Source organism: Saxophila tyrrhenica (assembly GCF_035928015.1).
Source record: "Saxophila tyrrhenica strain CCFEE 5935 chromosome Unknown scaffold_4, whole genome shotgun sequence".
NCBI lineage: Eukaryota > Fungi > Ascomycota > Dothideomycetes > Mycosphaerellales > Extremaceae > Saxophila > Saxophila tyrrhenica.
In genome coordinates this window covers 586,020-603,997 of record NW_027041736.1, presented here as the reverse complement: position 1 = coordinate 603,997, position 17,978 = coordinate 586,020, and the positions used below count along the sequence as shown (strand labels likewise).

The 17,978-nt window shown below is 55.6% G+C and overlaps 7 protein-coding genes across 7 annotated transcripts; 3 read left to right on the top strand and 4 right to left on the bottom strand.

Annotated features, from left to right (window-relative positions):
- Positions 1-572: 572 nt before the first annotated feature.
- LTR77_002883 (uncharacterized protein) lies at positions 573-995 on the bottom strand (the record flags this gene model as incomplete). Its single annotated transcript, XM_064800142.1, has 2 exons — positions 573-613; positions 644-995. The coding sequence occupies 2 exons, from the start codon at positions 993-995 to the stop codon at positions 573-575; spliced, it is 393 nt and encodes a 130-aa protein (XP_064661481.1).
- A 745-nt stretch (positions 996-1,740) lies between these two features.
- Positions 1,741-2,127, top strand: LTR77_002882 (uncharacterized protein; the record flags this gene model as incomplete). Its single annotated transcript, XM_064800141.1, has 2 exons — positions 1,741-1,951; positions 2,006-2,127. 2 exons carry the CDS (start codon positions 1,741-1,743, stop codon positions 2,125-2,127), a joined length of 333 nt encoding a protein of 110 aa, XP_064661480.1.
- Positions 2,128-3,448: 1,321 nt separating this feature from the next.
- Positions 3,449-4,875, bottom strand: LTR77_002881 (uncharacterized protein; the record flags this gene model as incomplete). Its single annotated transcript, XM_064800140.1, has 5 exons — positions 3,449-3,539; positions 3,601-4,078; positions 4,129-4,289; positions 4,339-4,370; positions 4,420-4,875. 5 exons carry the CDS (start codon positions 4,873-4,875, stop codon positions 3,449-3,451), a joined length of 1,218 nt encoding a protein of 405 aa, XP_064661479.1.
- Positions 4,876-5,445: 570 nt separating this feature from the next.
- Positions 5,446-6,625, bottom strand: LTR77_002880 (uncharacterized protein; the record flags this gene model as incomplete). Its single annotated transcript, XM_064800139.1, has 2 exons — positions 5,446-6,006; positions 6,056-6,625. 2 exons carry the CDS (start codon positions 6,623-6,625, stop codon positions 5,446-5,448), a joined length of 1,131 nt encoding a protein of 376 aa, XP_064661478.1.
- An 856-nt stretch (positions 6,626-7,481) lies between these two features.
- LTR77_002879 (uncharacterized protein) lies at positions 7,482-8,559 on the bottom strand (the record flags this gene model as incomplete). The annotated part of the gene is made up of 3 exons (XM_064800138.1): positions 7,482-8,269; positions 8,337-8,454; positions 8,509-8,559. The coding sequence occupies 3 exons, from the start codon at positions 8,557-8,559 to the stop codon at positions 7,482-7,484; spliced, it is 957 nt and encodes a 318-aa protein (XP_064661477.1).
- Positions 8,560-10,588: 2,029 nt separating this feature from the next.
- Positions 10,589-13,644, top strand: SET2 (histone methyltransferase set2; the record flags this gene model as incomplete). The annotated part of the gene is made up of 2 exons (XM_064800137.1): positions 10,589-11,090; positions 11,150-13,644. The coding sequence occupies 2 exons, from the start codon at positions 10,589-10,591 to the stop codon at positions 13,642-13,644; spliced, it is 2,997 nt and encodes a 998-aa protein (XP_064661476.1).
- Positions 13,645-14,555: 911 nt separating this feature from the next.
- Positions 14,556-16,895, top strand: LTR77_002877 (uncharacterized protein; the record flags this gene model as incomplete). The annotated part of the gene is made up of 1 exon (XM_064800136.1): positions 14,556-16,895. One exon carries the CDS (start codon positions 14,556-14,558, stop codon positions 16,893-16,895), a length of 2,340 nt encoding a protein of 779 aa, XP_064661475.1.
- Between the last annotated feature and the right edge of the window lie 1,083 nt (positions 16,896-17,978).

The following is a 17,978-nucleotide window of genomic DNA, read 5'->3' as shown; positions in this document are numbered from 1 at the left end:
AGGCATTGAAGGGCAGAGAAGCGAGATATAGCAGGAGCACGAGGGAACTTGGAAATCAGGTACTTTTACTCCATATACTCTCGCATATATCACTGTATTTCATCTACAGTCCTTTTATCCCCCCGCATTACTTGTGCACCCCCTTGTAAATACTATCCACAAGCACCTTTGTCTTCTTCTCCACCTCACAACTCTAATCACGACTGCTCGCCGCTCTCACGATATCCAGCGCTGAAGGCCTCATGCTCGGGTCCTCGCGTGTGAGCGCCGCCACTAAGCTATTCAGCCATCTGCTATACCCCCGACCGACCGGCATATCAGTCTCGAGCCTGGTGCGATCAGGTGCACTCAGATCCCTCGCCAAGCACTGGATGATCCCCCCCAACTTCCACATATCGCTCCAAGGTCCGTACCCGACTAGATTTCGCTCGAAGGCACGGCCCATCTGCTCGGGTGGATACCATTCTGGGTCGCCATGATGCAGATTTCTTGGATCTCGCCTACCTTCTCGAAGGTCGCGTGCGGTGACCGCGCAGCCGAAGTCTCCGATCACGACTCGCGGATAGCTTCCGTTATGACCAGTCGTGGAGAGGAAAATGTCCTGGCTTCAGGTCTAGGTGATAAGTCTTGTTCCACGGCTCACGGAACGGAATGCCTGTCGAGTCTGCGATGCCTCGATGGATGAACACCAGCCCTTTCGCAATGTCTTTGAGGATGTGCCATAGGTAATCTTCGGGTAGTGGAATGCCGTCCGTGTCCTCCATCAAGTCGTTACACGAACCCAAATCGCAGTACTCCGGTATCAACACGATGTGCCCACGCTCCCGATAGTCGTCGACGAGATAAGTGGTATGGCGCGACGCCCGGCCGAACCGCACGAGTTCTTCCAGCTTGGCCCGAGCGTACTTCTTCATTTCCCCGCTGGCCGGGATACGCTTCTCGACGTATAGAGTGCCGGAGCGGCGAGATCTGACGAGGTTGACACTACACGACATACCGCCGTGCCCGAGACGCCGAACGAACTCGAACGGTCTTCGCTCGAGTGGATCTATGCTGCCTATCCCTGGTGTATACTGGGGCGCCGGTGGTGGTCCGAAAGGATCGAAAGGATCATGACGCCGTCGTCTTCTGCCGGAAGGAGAGCTCCTGCGTCTGAACGAGTCGAAAGGATCGTGACGCCGTCGCATTATGCCTGGAGGAAGCCTTCTAGGAGGGAGTGGCCCGTGACTGGAAGCGACCGCCGGTGGCGCTGGTGATGCGCCGCCCGTGAATACGTATCGACAGAGAGTGCCAAAGATTTCCAAGTCCAAAGCTGGCTATGCTTGCTGGAAAGACTCGGCGAGATGTTCAGCAGTGGACAAGAGCTCGGAAATGACTGCTGGTGAGCACAATTCTCTACGGAAGTAAAGAAGCAGGTGTGGTGAATGAGGTTTTGCAACCTGAACGGCGTGAACATCAGAAATTTCGACCTTCGTCTCAGGTCTTGCCTCTTTGAGAGCCCCCAAGTGAATGCGCAGCCCATGTGCTCTCAACTCCACGCAAAAGCGCACATGCAGGAACAAACAGCGTCTGGAGCGACCTAGACGATCAAGCCGCACTGCCAGAATGATACGCAGCCTGCTTTGCACGAATGCCTTGGTGCAGGAGCACCGCCTCTACCCCATGCTTATCCCGCCGCTCCTACTCCTGCCAAGCGGCCTTGGGATTTTCGGAGCTGCTCTGCAGTACCAACTCCACTACATGGTCGTCGCCTTCGCAGTATGCCTCATCAACATTACGGAGACCGCTCCTGTTCCGGTCATGGTCAACTACTTATGCGAGTGCTTCAGCGGGTATGCGCAGGAAGTCACAACAGCGATGAACTTCTACCGGACCATTCTGGGCTTGACTGTGCCTTTTTATATCGATTCGTGGTTGGCGGCGGTCGGAGACGGATGGACGTTCGGCATGAGTAGGTCCAGTGACTGCATAGGTGTGAGCGCTTCTTGTGCTGACGGCGACGCAGTGGCGTTCTTCTCCCTGATCGGTTTTTCGTGCACGCTCTTGCTGGCTTGGAGAGGGGGCGCTGTGCGGAAGTACACGGCGGAGAGGTTTCGGCAGGTGGAGGATGGCGAGCCTTTGTTCTAGACGTGAAAACAAGAGCGGTCATGTTCAAATTCAGCTCAAACGGTCAAACCGTACAATGAGGCGGTCGGTGGACGAGAAAATATCCGCACGCTGGCAGTGGCGGGCGCAGTGAGGGTGCTTGATGGCCGAGCGGTGCTCATGCGGCAAGGGCGCATCAACAAATATAACACGTCTGTCAAAGGCACGGCAAGCACAAGGGGGGAAGGACTGAGGTGGGGCTGCTTGACACGGAGAACACGAAGGACGAATGAAGAATGCTGTCATTGCTATAGAAGATGCTACATAGTCATGAATGTGAAGGCTCCAGGCCCCAGCAAGGTCGAAACCTGCCAAAGACACTGATGCCCTCCTCTTTAAACGCAAACACCCTTTGTTGAAGTCGCGCAAGTTTCTGCAATCCCCTGCTTCGGGCCGTGCAGTCAGAGTCAAAAATCCAGGAGGTGTGAGTGATGGGCGAAATGGGGAGACGATTGCCATCTAAGGGCGCGGTTTCACCGAAGTGTTGGACTTCGGATCACTCTAGTCTTCGCGTGAAGACTCCCACTGTATCTCTTGTCTGTTGACGTTGAACCCATTGTGTCACTCAGTCCAGAGCCTAGGTGTGAAAGGCGTCGTGTCCAGAACCCAGGTGTGTAAGGCGTGCAGAGCCGCCCAGGCGAGGAGGGCGGCGTGGCAGAAAAGAGGGGGAAAAAGGTGAAGAAGAAAATGCTGGGTCGGTGGGGGCAGGAGGTGCTTCTTATAGTGGGGGATCCACGGGTTGTTGATACGGGTTGATACGGGCCCTTGGTTCGTGATTAGAAAAGCGCTAGGCCGCTTCTGTCGAGGTGGCACAGGGCACTGAGCGCCATTGTCGAATCGGGCAGGAGTGGGCTTCGTGCATGCGCGGCATTGCGCTGGCTTCCCTGATCTCGACGTGCTGCAATATGGAATGATAGTTTCCTGGAGCCGTGAAGGTTTGCGCGCTTTGTCTCTTTGTGCAGAGTACTACAAATCCTGAAATTCGAAATCAGCATGTGAAAGTCACGTGATGTGGTCTCGGAGGGGTCGATGCTTCCTTGGACGTCCAGAAGGGTTTGAAACAGTTGAGCTCCAAGGTACCGCCTGTGGAGCGACAGTGAATACTTTTGATATCGAAAGACACTCTGTGAACATGTCTGCAAGCTTCTTTCAAGGTTGAGCTTGATCTGCGCTGACGCCGTTGGGCCGGTTTCCTTTCCCTTCGGATGTTCGATACCTCCGACCGCCCTCACCTGATGTAGCTGTTATCCCGACTGGCGCCAACGCATGCTGTTGAAGCAAAAGGGTATCACAAGAACTCTTTTTACGGCTGGCCTGCCCAAACCTCGTCTGCAATGGCCCTCACCAACTGCAGCTTCTTCCTCATGTCTTCGTATCCTAGAGCGTTGCCTTCGCTGATGCACGCATAGATGGGTCAGTAACCACTCAGGTTGCAGATCAGATCAGGCCACTTACGCATGGGACGCAAAACCGCACTGAGGCGAGACCGACAACCTCTGCAGTGCCTCCTCCCGGCTGCACTTGGAACCCTCCGCAATATAGTCTGCTGCTTTGTAGACTCGGTCGACCATCTCCTTCTTGTCCTCCAGTTCCGGGAACTTTGAAGTAACCACACCGACCACAACATTCTTGTCCTTGGGCAGATACTTGAGTGGTTCGAAGCCTCCCGCGCGAGGTGTGTCGTACTCTAAGTAGTAGGTCGAGACGTTGAGGTTGTTGAACATCTTAGAGGCGATGCGATCATACGCTCCCTCGCTGAAATGTTTGGAGCCGACGTAGTTGCCTCTGCACAGGTGGATGCCCATGTGAAAGTCCGAAGGCCGTTCGATGCAGGCGTTATAGAACTTCAGGTACGCATCAAACTGCTCGTCAGCGGTCTGGAAATTCTCCGGGTCGTTCTTCCAGCCCTCCAACATAGCGTCGGAACAGAAGTCTGGATATCACTTTTAGCATAGGGCTGGTGGATGGGGCAGGAAGACGTACAAGCAAGGTTTGGGTCATCAATCTGGCCGTTGCGCAGGCCGGCGTCGTACAAGATCTTGAGCTCCGTCTGGTATGCCTTGGCTACATCTGCGAAGTACTCATCGTCGTTGGCGTAGACGCCCTTAGTGTAGGCTTTGTTTGGCGCATACCGGAAGTGGTACCTGCGTGCATCAGTAAGCATGCTCAACGTATCGACTGGTCTCTGCTCACCATGATGGGCTGGTCAAGGTAAGCTTGATGTTCTGGGATCTGTCAGTATCGGCACATGACTCCACACAGAGAAGAACACACCTTCCACTGGTCCTTCGGCAGAACGCTCTTCATGTACTCCAGTTCCGGGAGGAAAGACGACTTCCCCGTATGCGAGATCTTGCCATTGGCCACGGTCACACTGTTGGGAATCGTCTTTGCGTGCATGAAGGATTTCACGTCTGGTGCATAGGCACGGAAGATGGACTGATCGTACCCAGACTCTCGCAGGTTGATCTCTTCCATACCATTTAATGTCTCGAAGAAGGTGCCCCAGAACTGGTGTCGGCTGTATTCGCCATTGGTGATGGACTGTATGCCGCAGTCCTGCTGCAGCTTCACGACATCTTTAATGGCTTTCTGTTCTACCGGCACCAGCGACTCCGGAGTGGCAGACTTGTCGGCGACGGCGTATCGGTGCTTGACCAGCTCCTCTGGTCTCAGAAGTGAGCCGATGTGCTCTGCTCGGAAGGGCGGGTTTCGTGGTGAGGAAGACATCTTTCAAGCAGCTTCTCGACCTTGGTGTCCAGACGAAAGTTCAACTTACAATTTCCTCGAGCTCAGTGCCTACATATGCCCCTCATCTGGTGTACGGTGCCGGCTGATTAGATGGCACGCAGGTACCGAACCTTCAACTTCTTGGCCGATGTGACGGCATTTCTGTCTGAGCCGACCACTCTCCGCAACAGATCCGCCTTGAGCCCTTTGACCTTTGTAGGACACATTTTGGATCATTGAGGTGCGAAAAAATGGTGATGGTCGCAGCGATGGGATTGTGGCTCTTGCTTGGCGTCACCCTCTCCATTCTCTGGCGGTCGGCACTTCCTAAGGTATCCTGCCGCGAGCGACAGAATCGAGCTTGAGAAGGATGCAATGTGTAATGTAGGTATGTTGATAGTAGCATATCATACATACTTGGACAGCCAAATGGCGAGATTGCCTCAGTACAGAAGACGACGGTATAAGCCCACCTTCGAGCTGTCCGCCTCCCCATCTCGCGGTGGTACGGAAAGTTGATCAGGACCTCAGTCCAGAGGGTTGGCCACTCGAGAACGAGTGCGTGCCTGCTCAGATCTTGCCCACACCAGCATTGTCCGGCACACTAGACTGCGCACTCGCAGCATCAAGCGCATCCGCAACCTCCAAGCTCCCAAACTGATCCAACACGCTGGTGTCGCTCTCGCTCAGGCTGCCAGAGTTCCCAAAGATGTTGGCCGGGCAGTCACGTCCGAGAGCACTCGCGCAACTGCTCGAATCACTGGTGGGAGCAAACATGGCACCCGCCCAACCGTTCTCCGGCTCGACGACATCCTGGAACACACTGCCCTCCACCAGAGCGTAGCCATCGGCGCCTTCGAATGCGTGACCGGAATTTGCATACCAGTAGTTGTTTGGGAGATGCACGAAAGAACCCTCGTCAATCTTAGGCGAGCGACCGGAGGTATGGTGGACGTAGTTTCCTTTAAAGGTGATCTGATCGCCTTCGCCGGTGAAGTAGAGGGCCCAGTAGTGGTGTCCGTCGCAGCTCGCCGACCAGTCCGTCACACCGTCGATCTCGCAGTTGCTGATGGTGACGGCAGTGTTGGCGTTGTAGCCACTGACGATGTGTTGGCGGCCGATCAGAGAGGTCTGCAAGTCGGTCAGCGCATCATTCATAACTATCTCTTGGGGTTCATACGTGGACATGGTCAATCCAGATGTTCGAGCTGCCGTCCAGCGTGATGGCGTCTCCACCCCACACGTATTGCGGGTTCAACTCAGTGATGGCGATGTTCTGGATGATGATGTTGCTGACACCATTGGCAAGCCTCAAGCCCTTGCCCTTGATGACACCGCTGCTTCCCACGCCGATCACAGTCTTGTCCGATGCAACGTCAATTGGCGTGGTGCCGGCGTTGTCATAGCTGACAGAAACGGAAGGCGCATCAGACTCGTAGTTGGTGCACCAGTCGTTCGCGTTGATGGCAAGCTGGCATCCGCTGCCGGTACCCCACGGGGCGCAACCGGTCTCGCTGGTGGTGCCCTCGGTGCCGGTGAAGTCGAAGGTGGTGGAAAGCACAATCGTCAATGGGTCAGACGACGTAAGGTACGAGACGAGCTCATCCGTAGAGCTGGGAGTGACCGTCGAGCCCGCAGCCCCGCCGGTCGTGCCAGCAGCGAAGCCTTCTGGAGTTCCAGAGACAGTCTGCGCCCGCGCAAGACTGGTGATGGTGGCCAGCACCGAGACGAAGTAGGCAGAATGATGCATTTGGAAGCGAATGTGGTGAAAACGAGTGACGGGTATGAGAATGATGAGATGAGAGTGATGAACGCCCAGAGCCTACCTTTTAAGTGCGTGGCGCGCTACATACATGTGCTGTCGGCATCCAGCTGGAGGAGCCGGTACAATGTCGCGTATACGGAGAATATTTATTCGAGACGTTTGGTTGTGCGATAGGATGTTTTGCATTGGGCATGGACCCGTCTCGAATAAGGGCCGACAGGGATGCGCACGCACTGTCTCACTGTCGTCCTCGGTGCTTCGGACTGAAGTCCTGCGAGGGCCGTCGCATGAAGATGCCTTTCCAATGACCAAGCCGCTGCTGTGCTATATAAGTAATATAGGCTCGTTGTTCCCGCGGTTGTAGGTGGTGAAGCGGAGGTGAGGAAGATGGAAGAAGCAAGAGCAAGCTCAGGGTGAGCGCGTCTTATTTGCGGACTTCACGCGTTTAATGTAAAGATAGGCACCATAATGAGAACAGGCACGCAGACGTATGGGGAGGAGTCTCTGGTCACAGATAATAACGTACAAAGTGCTCTGCTTTCTGTTCCTATCATTACACTACATGCCGTTCATCGTACATCTTCCCCATGTTTCTCAGGCCGTTAGCTAATCATACATGCCGATCGTAAAATACATGTCCAAACGTGGTGTTACAAAAATACAAATGCTTTTTTCTCGTCCGTCGATGTGTGCGTGTGTGTGTGTGTGTGTGTGCGCGCGTGCTTGTATGTGAATGCTTGGTGATCGTGTCGTGCACATTTCTTCGCAGCATCATATCGTTCGTCGCTTCGGCAATCCCCTTCTCTCCTCCGTATTCTTTTCCAGAAGAATTATCGTTGTGCTACGTTGAGCGAGTGTGTTCTGGTGCGGACCCTGCTGGTGATTGTGTCGTGGCTGGTGTTGCGGTCATACTTTGCCCTGGACCGCTCGGCGGAAGCTCTTCTCGATGCCGCATTACTGCTGCCCTAGCTGGCGATGGATCTGCCGCCGCCACCGCATATGGTGATTCATACTCTCGAGTCTCAGTCTGCCTTGCTCCTAACGTGCCTGCTACCGGGAAGCTTTCAGGCTCAGATCTTGTTGACCTCCCCCGCCTTCTCTTGCCCGAAGATGAGCTTGACTGGCTCGTGGTGGTCGGCGCAGTAGGCGTGATGATGGAAGAGATCGGCATCCGCGATACGGGTGGCGCTGTTTGTCTCATCTCTTCTGCAGCAGGGCCCGAAGCTGTCATTGCAGGGTCAAGGGCCTCGGGAGCTGTTGCGGCTGGCGAGAATGGAGGAAAGCCGCCAGCAGGCAATCGAGTCGCAGAGCTGGGCTCACCTGCCATTCCCTGGGCTTCAGCTCTTGCAGCAGCTTCTGCCTTCGTAGGTCTGCCACGCTTCTTCCTGGGATGCTGCTCCAGCGGCGCAGGTTGACCGTACATATGACCCGTGGAGGATGGCTTCGGCTGGATTGCACGTCCAGCTGGGACCTCGAAAGGGAAACCGCGCTTTAGTGCTCCAGGTGCCGATAGAGGTGAGGGTGTCTGTGGACCAAGACCGCTCGGCATGTTCATCGACATCGGTGGTTGCGTCCCAGCACGCTGCCTGATGCTTTCGAATGCCTGCTTACATTCGTTCAAGGTCCTCCCTGCGCTGCGTTAGACTGCTCGATACGGGTCCTCGCCGTGCCTTCCGCAAGCAGACTACGGACTCACTATGTGGCAATGACACGTCCGCCCAGCCGATCTGAGGACGGTTGAGAGAGAACCAAACATTAAAAAGTTGGGTCGGTGAAGGTGCAGCTTGCTTGATCAACTCCGCCAGGAGGAAGTTCTAGACATGTCAGCTCTTGGTGGTGGCACAGAGGTCTTGGTCGTGTGATCCCACCTTTTCAGCATCGCTCCAAGCAGGTGGTCCATATGGACTCGGAGCGGCCATAACGAATGTGACTTGAACGGAAGGAAATCATCGAAGTGCGTCAGTCGTACATAAAACGAATGGAAATGATTAGGTAGGCGCGTAAGGCTCGTGGGGTCGTCGTCGCTGCCGTGCGGTTACAAGGGAGAACAAAGAAATCGCTGGTGTAGAATGGAAGCCGCCCAAAACGATCGCAGTAAACACAATTCCAAACGAGTGAGGTCGGAGAACGCAATGCTAACGAAGACGAACCAAAGCGAGACGCTGCATGTCGTGCATGGAAGAAGCAGAGAAGGGAAGGCGAACTGTTGGGCTGGGGTGGAGGAGAAAGAGCATGCCGACCTGCCATTTGAGATCCTTTTCGACGCAAAACACCGCGAAGGGGCTGCATATGCACAGTCTAGCGCACGTATCCTGCATGATCCCGGAGATTGTCTGCTCAAGGCCATGCTGTCGCCAGGATAGCAGGACTTTGTACAAGAAAGAGCGGTGCTGCGTCCGAGGCCAGCTACACAACAGATGCCAGAACTGGGGCGATAGCAGCAGCAGATGTTGTTAATGTTCGTCCTCGAGCAAGTGGTGTAGTTGTTTTCGTCTCGACTCGCGCTCAGTCTCCGAGATTTCGCGCCATCATCCCGGCCCGTGCATCCAACGTCACACTCCAGCTTCTCAACTTTGCTAAACTCTCCTGACGGTTTCCATCCGGTCCCTGCTCAACCCGAAACGTCTTGCTCGTACGACGTGGTATTGTATGGCTATGGCGCAGCGCCAGCGATTACTGATGTCTTCTGACGCCGCCTGCGGGGTCATACTGTACCTGGCCGAGCGCTTCGCTCCGCTCCAAAGCAACCCGCCGTAAAAGGACACACATATGCACGTCCTTCCTGCTTCTGGCGCCGACGAGAGTCAGAAAAGCCGCTCCTAAGAAGTTTCAGAAGTACTTGCAAGGGCAGGCGAAATTTAGGAGCGCCCATTCGTCGTCCGTATCTGACTCTACAGACCACATGTGTCCCACCCACAACAGAGAGGCCAGCTGGCCAGCTTTCGCTTGCTCCCTGGTCGGTCTTCATGGGGGCTCTTCTCCGGAACATGAAATACTCTACTCAAAGACATGCTGTCGCCGCTTCTCACTTTGGCACGAGCACGATAAATTTGGCAAAGCAAATTGAGCAGCATCTATCATAAACACGCTGGGCTGACCGTTGATAGACCAGAAGGCACCGCACGAACAGCATCATCTTGCTCAATGGGATAATACCATGGAACGAACGGCAACGCTTCACGCCTGCAATGCCACAGTTGGCTCGGCTCGCGACGAGGTACGACAATATGGCACCTTCTGAGCTCCTGGACTCTCTTCTCTACTATTGCTCTGGTCTAGCCCGTCCATGCCAAGGTATTTGAAAGCTTTCGTATCGTCAGGCTGGAAGGTGCCTTTTGAATGTTCGTCGTGGTGGCCAACGGGCGGGCCAAGCCGAAGGGAGCTTAGTCAGGCAGTCCTTCGATCCCGTGCATAGAGAAGCAGTTGTTTAAGGATCTGCCCTTACGCCTCTCTACTTTCACATCTCCATTTTTTTTTATCTCCTCAAACCTCGGCGAGTGAAGTCAAGTTCGGCCTGGCATCCAGCGCGACGAGTTTTTGCGGCGCCTAAAGAGTACGCGGTAGGATAGCAGATAGCGCCTTCACATGTAGACCAGTCACTTATCCATTTGAAGTTCAGGTGCACCAGATCTTTGCCCTCGACCCCGAGAGCTCTATACATCCCTCCGCCGATAAGTCCCACGAGCGTCTTTGGTTGCGTGAACCCGCCTGCTGCGGGTGTGAAGAGGTGCTGAACCCACCTCGACTCCGGCCCTTCGACTCGATTTGGGCTCTTTCCAGGCGGGTCAGGTTGATTGTGAATCGCTGCCGGTTGGACGGATGCAGCCGTAGACTCACTGAGAGCGCCCGTTTGGCGTGTGCTTGGTGCCAGGCACCTACCGATAAATCGCGGCTTTCTACCTTTCACCTCCGCATTCACCACCGGCGTTGGTCCGACACGACACAAACATGGCAGACACCGTGGGCGCGGACAAATTGAAACAGGAGGACCTTGAGGCAGAAGTACACGATATGCATCTCAAAGAAGAGCAGGGTGAAGATGTGGACATGGACACAATACAGGTGGCGGAGGCCATACCAAAGGAGCGCTCAGCCTCGAGAGAGCAGCCTGGGACCGCCACGCCCAAGGTCAAGAGCCAGTCGCGGTCTCCTGTAAAAGGAGAACCTCCTCCGCCAGGTGCAACACCGCGCTCTGCGGGTATCAAGGATGAAGAGACGGAGACTGTAGGAGGTGAGGTCGAGTTGAAGCTGGAGGGTGGTGACAGACCCAAGTTGGTGCGCAAGCAGAGTCAAAAGGTCAAGGCGCGGCCACCACAGTTATTCGACGACTATGAGGACAAGACTGGTGAGGCGACGTCTGCTTTCACCGTCATCAAGGATTGCACCTATGCAAACAAATATATGGGTGCGACCGACCCCGCGCTGGAGTGCGAATGTCAGGAGGAATGGGGTGAGTATTGGCCACCACAGAACATCACCCACTGCAATTCCATCTGACATATTTACCAGACCCATCGACGAAAAGCAACCATGCCTGCGGCGAAGACTCGGACTGCATCAACCGCGCCACCAAGATGGAGTGTGGTGATGACTGCGGATGCGGCTCTGCATGTCAGAATCAACGCTTCCAGCAGAAACAATACGCAACAGTCTCTGTCATCAAGACAGAGAAGAAAGGGTATGGACTACGTGCTGATGTCGATCTGCATCCGAACGACTTCATTTTCGAGTACATTGGCGAAGTTATTGGCGAGCAAGCCTTCCGGAGGCGCATGCGCGACTACGATGACCAAGGCATCAAGCACTTCTATTTCATGTCCCTCACGAAAGGCGAGTTCGTCGACGCAACAAAGAAAGGCAACCTCGGCAGGTTTTGCAACCACTCGTGCAACCCGAACTGCTACGTCGACAAGTGGGTGGTGGGTGACAAGCTGCGCATGGGCATTTTCGCCGAACGCAGAATCCAGGCTGGCGAAGAATTGGTCTTCAACTACAATGTCGATCGATACGGAGCTGAGCCTCAACCATGCTACTGCGGCGAGCCGAACTGCACAGGCTACATTGGTGGCAAGACGCAGACGGAGCGTGGTACGAAGCTCTCGAATACGATCATTGAAGCGCTTGGAATCGACGATGCCGATGCATGGGACACGGCCGTAGCGAAAAAACCTCGGAAGAAGAAGACTGGTGAAGATGACGAGGAGTACGTCAACAACGTCGAGCCTAGGGGTCTCGATGAAGAAGGCGTCAACAAAGTCATGTCTTCGCTCATGCAGTGCAAGGAGAAGTGGATCGCGGTCAAGCTGCTCAGCCGTATCCAGCGCGCTGACGACGAGCGGGTGCGCAACCGAGTCGTCCGCTTTCACGGTTACCGGATACTCAAGACTGCGCTATCCAACTTCATCGACGACGTCAACGTCTGCCTGCAGATATTGGACGTGCTGGATAAGATGCCACGCCTGACTCGCAACAAGATCCAAGACTCGAAGATTGAAGAGACAGTGCAGCAGTTGACCACAAACGAAGACGAGAGGGTCGCTAACCAGTCGAAAGGGCTGCTGGAGGCATGGGCAAAGCTGACGGTGGGCTACCGGATACCTCGCATGAAGAGAGACCCCAACGCACCTACCGAGCGCAAGAATGAGCGCGCCGGCAGACGCGAGGAGACTAGGCGAAGGTCGAGATCGCGATCGAGATCAAAGTCGCCTGAGCGGATACAAGCACCGACCGGCCCTCGCAGTAACGCCCCCCAAAGAGCAGCCTTTCGCCCGCCGCCACCTCGCTTTCGTGCACCACCTCCAAGCGGTGCCCTTCCGGATGGTTGGTTTGAAGCGACTGCAGGCAATGGAACAGTGTACTACTACAACAACGGCGGAGTCACAACGTGGCAAAGGCCGACAGTGCCAGCAGCTCCAGCGCCTCCACCACCTCCGCCGAAGGCTGTTACCGACCAACAGATTTTGTCAGACCTCATCGCGAGCATTGTGTCCAAGAAGGACACCACAAAGGCACCGTCGGAGACACCTACCCCAGCCGAGACGCCAAAGAAGGAGCGTAAGGAGGAAAAGTGGCGGTCATGGCCTGAAGAGAAGCAACGGAGAACGTACGAGAACACTCTACACCCTCACATCAAGCACGTCATGGATAAGTACAAGCACAAGCTCGAGAAGGAGACGCTGAAGAGTTACACCAAGGAGTTCGCCAAGATGATCGTTGCGTCGCACTTCAAGAAGGGTAGTGTGGAGGATCCGTCTCGGATCAGCGACAAACAGGTGAAGAGTGTGAAGAGGCATGCAGTCGAGTTCTTCGACAAGGCTGTCAAGAAGCAGGGAATTGCGGACAAGAAAAGGGCGGAGAAGAAAGCTAGCAAAAAGGATGCTGGAAGCACCACTCCTGCCGGCTCTCCGCCTGCTGCTACCGCTGCCAGTCCGATGGAGAAGGACGGTGGAGACGTCGAGCTGACCGACGACGAAGCAGACCCGCCAGATGCCACGCCAGCCGAGTCGTCCAGTAGTGCCAATGCTGCCAAGCGAAGAATCGAAGAGCTGACTGATGGAGAAGACTTAGAATCAGTGCTCAAGAGACAGCGTACGGAGGATCCCGACACTGTTGCTACTGCTGCACCCCCTCCACCTCCACCGCCTCCTCCCCCACCCGCGGGATCTGCCAATGGCGAACCCATGCAGCTGGACCAGGATGCGCTTACGCCGAACGAGGACGTCTCTGAGTCTTTCACGCACGAAGCGCTTGTCTCAGTACATGACGCTGCAGTCGACGATGATCAGGCAGTTGCTGGCAGCGAAGATGGTTCGCATACCAACGGCACGGCTGCTGCGAAATCGACGAATGGCGTTCCAGATGAAGTTTCCCAGACGGCCACGCCTCCGACCACGAACTCGCCCGATGATGAGGAGGCTCAGAAGATTGCGAAGAGGGCGCAGTTTAGTGGTATGAACCCGGCCCGGATGCGACAGCTTGGGTTGTTTAATGGTGCGAGCGATTGAGCTCTGCATAGGTTGAAGGATAAGACCCAGGCACCGATTGTTGGAATCCGATGGATGGGTTGGTGCTTTGGCGATAGCAGAACTTTTGGCGGTGTCTTGCTTCGAGCGTTTCTGCTCCGGGCGACCTTCGAGCATGTTTTGCTCCCAGCCCCGAGCACATGGAGCCCCGATGCTACCTTTGCGAGCATCCCAGCGTCCCCACCGGCGCAGCTCTACGATAGCTCCAGCCTCAGCAGCTACCATAAATCCTAATTCTCAAAACAAATCCCGTCCCCCCTCCCTCCCCACCACCCCAGCATCCCACGCACTCCACCCCTTCACCCTCCAGCCCTCCCCGTTCCTACCCACCCACCCTCCCACCGCCGCGATCAGCGCCTGCCGATCCTCAGCCGCGATCCGGATCCAGACGTCTTGGCCCTCGAGTTTAAGGATGTCGAATGCGATTGCTGAGCCGTGCAGGCCGAGGAACTGGGTTAGCGCGGCTGTGAGGTGGAGGTGTGCTGTTACTGCGTCGAGATCTCCTGGGGTGGGTTTTGGTGGGGCGAGGTGTTGGAGGTGGAGGTAGGTGTGTTGGGGGTTGCGGAGGGTGATTTGGGTGAGGATATGTGGTTTTGGGTGGCGCTTTTTGCGCTTTTTGGCGGAGGTTGAGGTTTGGGTTGAGGGTGGTTGATTCTCCGGTATCTCTTTGTTGTTTGCCTCTGGAGGCTCCTCCATGGTTGTGTCGTCTGCATTGACCATAGTGTATTGCTCGAAGCCGCTACAGTCTGTCTAACCAACACTGCGTTCGAGGAGGTCGTTGTAGTTCGAGGTGCATTCCAACTTATCCCCGAATATGACCGAAGCAACCCCGACTTCTCAACTTCCAAACTCCCCAACTTCCAAAACATCCCCATGTCCTTCCGACGCCAGCAATGGCCCACCAACCCCCCGACCCACGCACCCTCACCAACTGGGAAGATGCCTTCCAACACCCTCTCCCCGCCGTCCGGCACCTCGAACACCAGCTCCGCACCACAATCTCCTCGAACCGCGAGAAACTGCGCTCCCTGGTCGGCGCCAGCTACCGCGACCTCCTCGGCACCGCCGAGCGCATCGTCGAGATGGATCAGCAGATGCAAGTCGTAGAGAACACGCTCGGTGGGATCGGACGGAAGTGTAACGCGAGGGCTTTGGAGCGGACGGGGGAGAATCGGGCGAGGATGCGGGGGTCCTTGGTGGGGGAGCGGGAGGAGAGGTTGGGGGTGGTGGGGATGACGAGGGTGTTGCAGAATGCGGTTACGATGGTGGTGAGGGTTGTGAGGGGCAAGGGGGATGTGTTGGTGGCGGCGAAGTTGTTGGTGTTGGGGCGGTTGTTATATAGGCAGGTTGCGGGGAGTAGGCAGAAGCCGGCGGTGGTGGAGGAGTTGAGGGGGAGGCTGGGGACCACGAGGAAGAGGTTGCTGGGGTATTTGGAGAGGGTTGTTGCGGGGACGGAGGGGGATAAGATGGTGCTGGCGAGGAGTTTGTGTGGGTATGCTTTGATCACGAGCTCGACGCCGAAGGAGGTGCTGCGGTATTTTCTCCAGACGAGATATCAGCGGCTGGAGAGTAAGCTGGAAACGCCTACGACGGAGAGTATGCTGCAGATGCTTGAACTCTACAGCCAGACGTTACTTGACTGCCGCGACCTGTTCCCTCGACGGTTTGCGGATGGTCTAGAACAGCTTGCAAAGGTCCCGCTGGTGCAGGATGAGCAGGTGCGGTCTGTGGCTGAGCTCAACCTGGATGTCTACGGAACATTCATTGCTCCCGATATTCGAACATTCACGCCGTGGGTGCGGCACGAGCAAGTCACTGCCGCAGAAGTTGGTGACGCGCTTACGTCTTGGACCAGCCAGGCACAAGAGTGCGTGCTGGAAGGGCTACGGGAGTACCTGAAGGCTCAACCTGACGCGAGAGTCGTCTTCGACACGCGACAGAAGATTATCTCAAAGTACCTGTCGCTTGGTGGCAAGTTGAGGGGCCAGTCACATTCCGAAGCGATTGAAAGCATACGTGCAGCCTTCTTGGAGAGGCTGCAGCAGCTTGCCAGTGATGCCGGGGGCCTGAGAGGGTTGACCTTGAACGCGGCGGATGTGTCGAGCCAGAATGACGATGTCGAGAGGGCCGGCAGTCTCTGGGGTCTGGCCACGGAAGACTTCGACCTCAGCCATGGAGCGGCGAAGTTCCGGTCGGCTGTTTTGAACACTCGCCACGGTCGAGGTCCGCTTCTACAGGCAGAAACCCGCAAGCTCGATGACTGGGTTGCGCGGATACACTCAGTTCTGGACCTCGTAGAGGAGATGCGGACGAGTAGATGGGACACTGATATCGATTTTGATCTCGAGGATCTGGATGACCACGACGCTTTGCTCCGCCAGCTCAACAAAGGCGACGTCGAAGCTGTCATAGCTCATCTTCGAGAAGCATGTGTTGGCAGTGTCGAGCAGACTACGCAAGAGATCACATCTTCGGGAGCGGAGACTAAGCACGCGACGTACTATATCCGACTATGGAGGGAGATCGATCGACGGCAGCGCGCTTTGCAGCAACGACTTGACTTGCCTTTGACGAGACTGTCGCTGACTGAGCTCTACCGCAATATCGCCAAATCGTTTGGGACGGAGCCACTCGAAAATTACGCGGAAGCTGCGAAGAAGCACTCCCACGTCGCGGTGACGCTGTTCGATGGAACACCAGCACTACCCCTTCAGCCCTCCCCAGCTACCTTTCGGTTTTTAGTCGCGCTGCAGAAGGCTCTAGCTGCTGTGGGGAGCGACGTATGGAGCGGACAAGCGGTTGGTGAGCTGAAGGCTGTGCTGGCCGAAGAGCTTGGGGGAAGGCTGGCTGACGACGTTTTCACGAAGCCGATGAAGACCGGTCTGACGAATGGACATGCTGAGAACCATGATGACAACGATGGAGATGACGAGAATACGGCCGATGGTGAGGACGAGCAGAAGATCACCAACGGAGCGTCCGCATGTAAAGACGAAGGACGAGATCGTCTGCTGCAGAACTTTTACGATGTGCAGTACTTACATCGAGTCCTACGTCGTTCGCAGGAGGACGAGGAGAATGGCCTCGCACGTCTCGCTAGCAGCTTACGGACGACTCTGGAGCTGGACGATGCTGCCACGGAGCGTATGGAGAAGAGCGCGAATGAATACTGGAAGCGGACGCATTTGCTGTTTGGTCTGCTGGCTCCTGGTAGGGAAGGGAAGAAGTATTGAATACTCTCAATCTTAAAGTAGAGATGTGAATGAAAACATCGTACTGGACGAGTAGACCAGAGGAACTCGAAGATGAGGTTCATACACCATCGCACCTTCCCAACTCGCCCGCCAAACCCAATCTCAACCTCACCTCTTCCACTTTGGGCTTCTGTTATACACTCCCCCGGCTATAGTTGATCTGTGATTGATCTATAGTTCGCATAAACACCGAGGAACATTTACAAGGATGGTGCTTCTTGCATACCTTAAGCGCTGGCGGCGGCGTGGCTGGAGAATGTTCTATACATTGGTACATGCAGGTGGTGAACCTAGAACTTCTACTTTCTCAACAGCGCCCGCTGTCGTGGTCGAGACGTGAAAGCGTGGACAGGCTGACATCCTACAATAGAAGCCCTTCCCCGAATGCAGAAGTGATGCAGCGTGCTGTCGTCCTCGTGATGATGAGCTAGAATGGCGTGGGGTTTCGTGGGGACACAGCATTTTCTGCTCTCGGCCCAGCACAGCACGATCTGCAGGGCGGAAGTTGAGGATTCCGGGCGAGGATGTCTCCGTCCAGCGTCTCGCAACTGCGCTGCTGCGAGGAGTGCCAAAGTGCGTCGGGAGGAATGCAGGAGCTCGATCTTTCCATCCTTTCGTCTCGTCTACAGTGAAATCGAGGATTTCCAGGCGCACAAACAACGTCTCGTAATTTCCAACCTCGGCCCTTCAGGGAGTCCAGGCTATCATCATCACCAGCTATCGCGCAATCGCCTGGCCCTGTCGCTTGTCTCTTGTCTCTACCCGAACAGTCGGGGAGTGGGTTTATTGGAAGGTTGCTGATCGGCAGCTAGTGCGACGGCTGCCGTCGCTGCTTCCGTTTCACGACTGCCGCGTCTTGATTGGTTGGGGGGAAGCGAGATCGTCGTTTTATCGTTTTCTTGTTCTGTGTTGTTGGGAACGAGCGTGGTATAATAGGCGTACATAGATAGGGGCAGGAGAAGGGGAACGTGTGGGCTATGACGGGGTGGGTCTGTAGTGGTTGTTCGAGTAGATCTCTGGAGAAACCCATGAATGGTCAAAGAAGCTCCGCTCTTCCGCCGC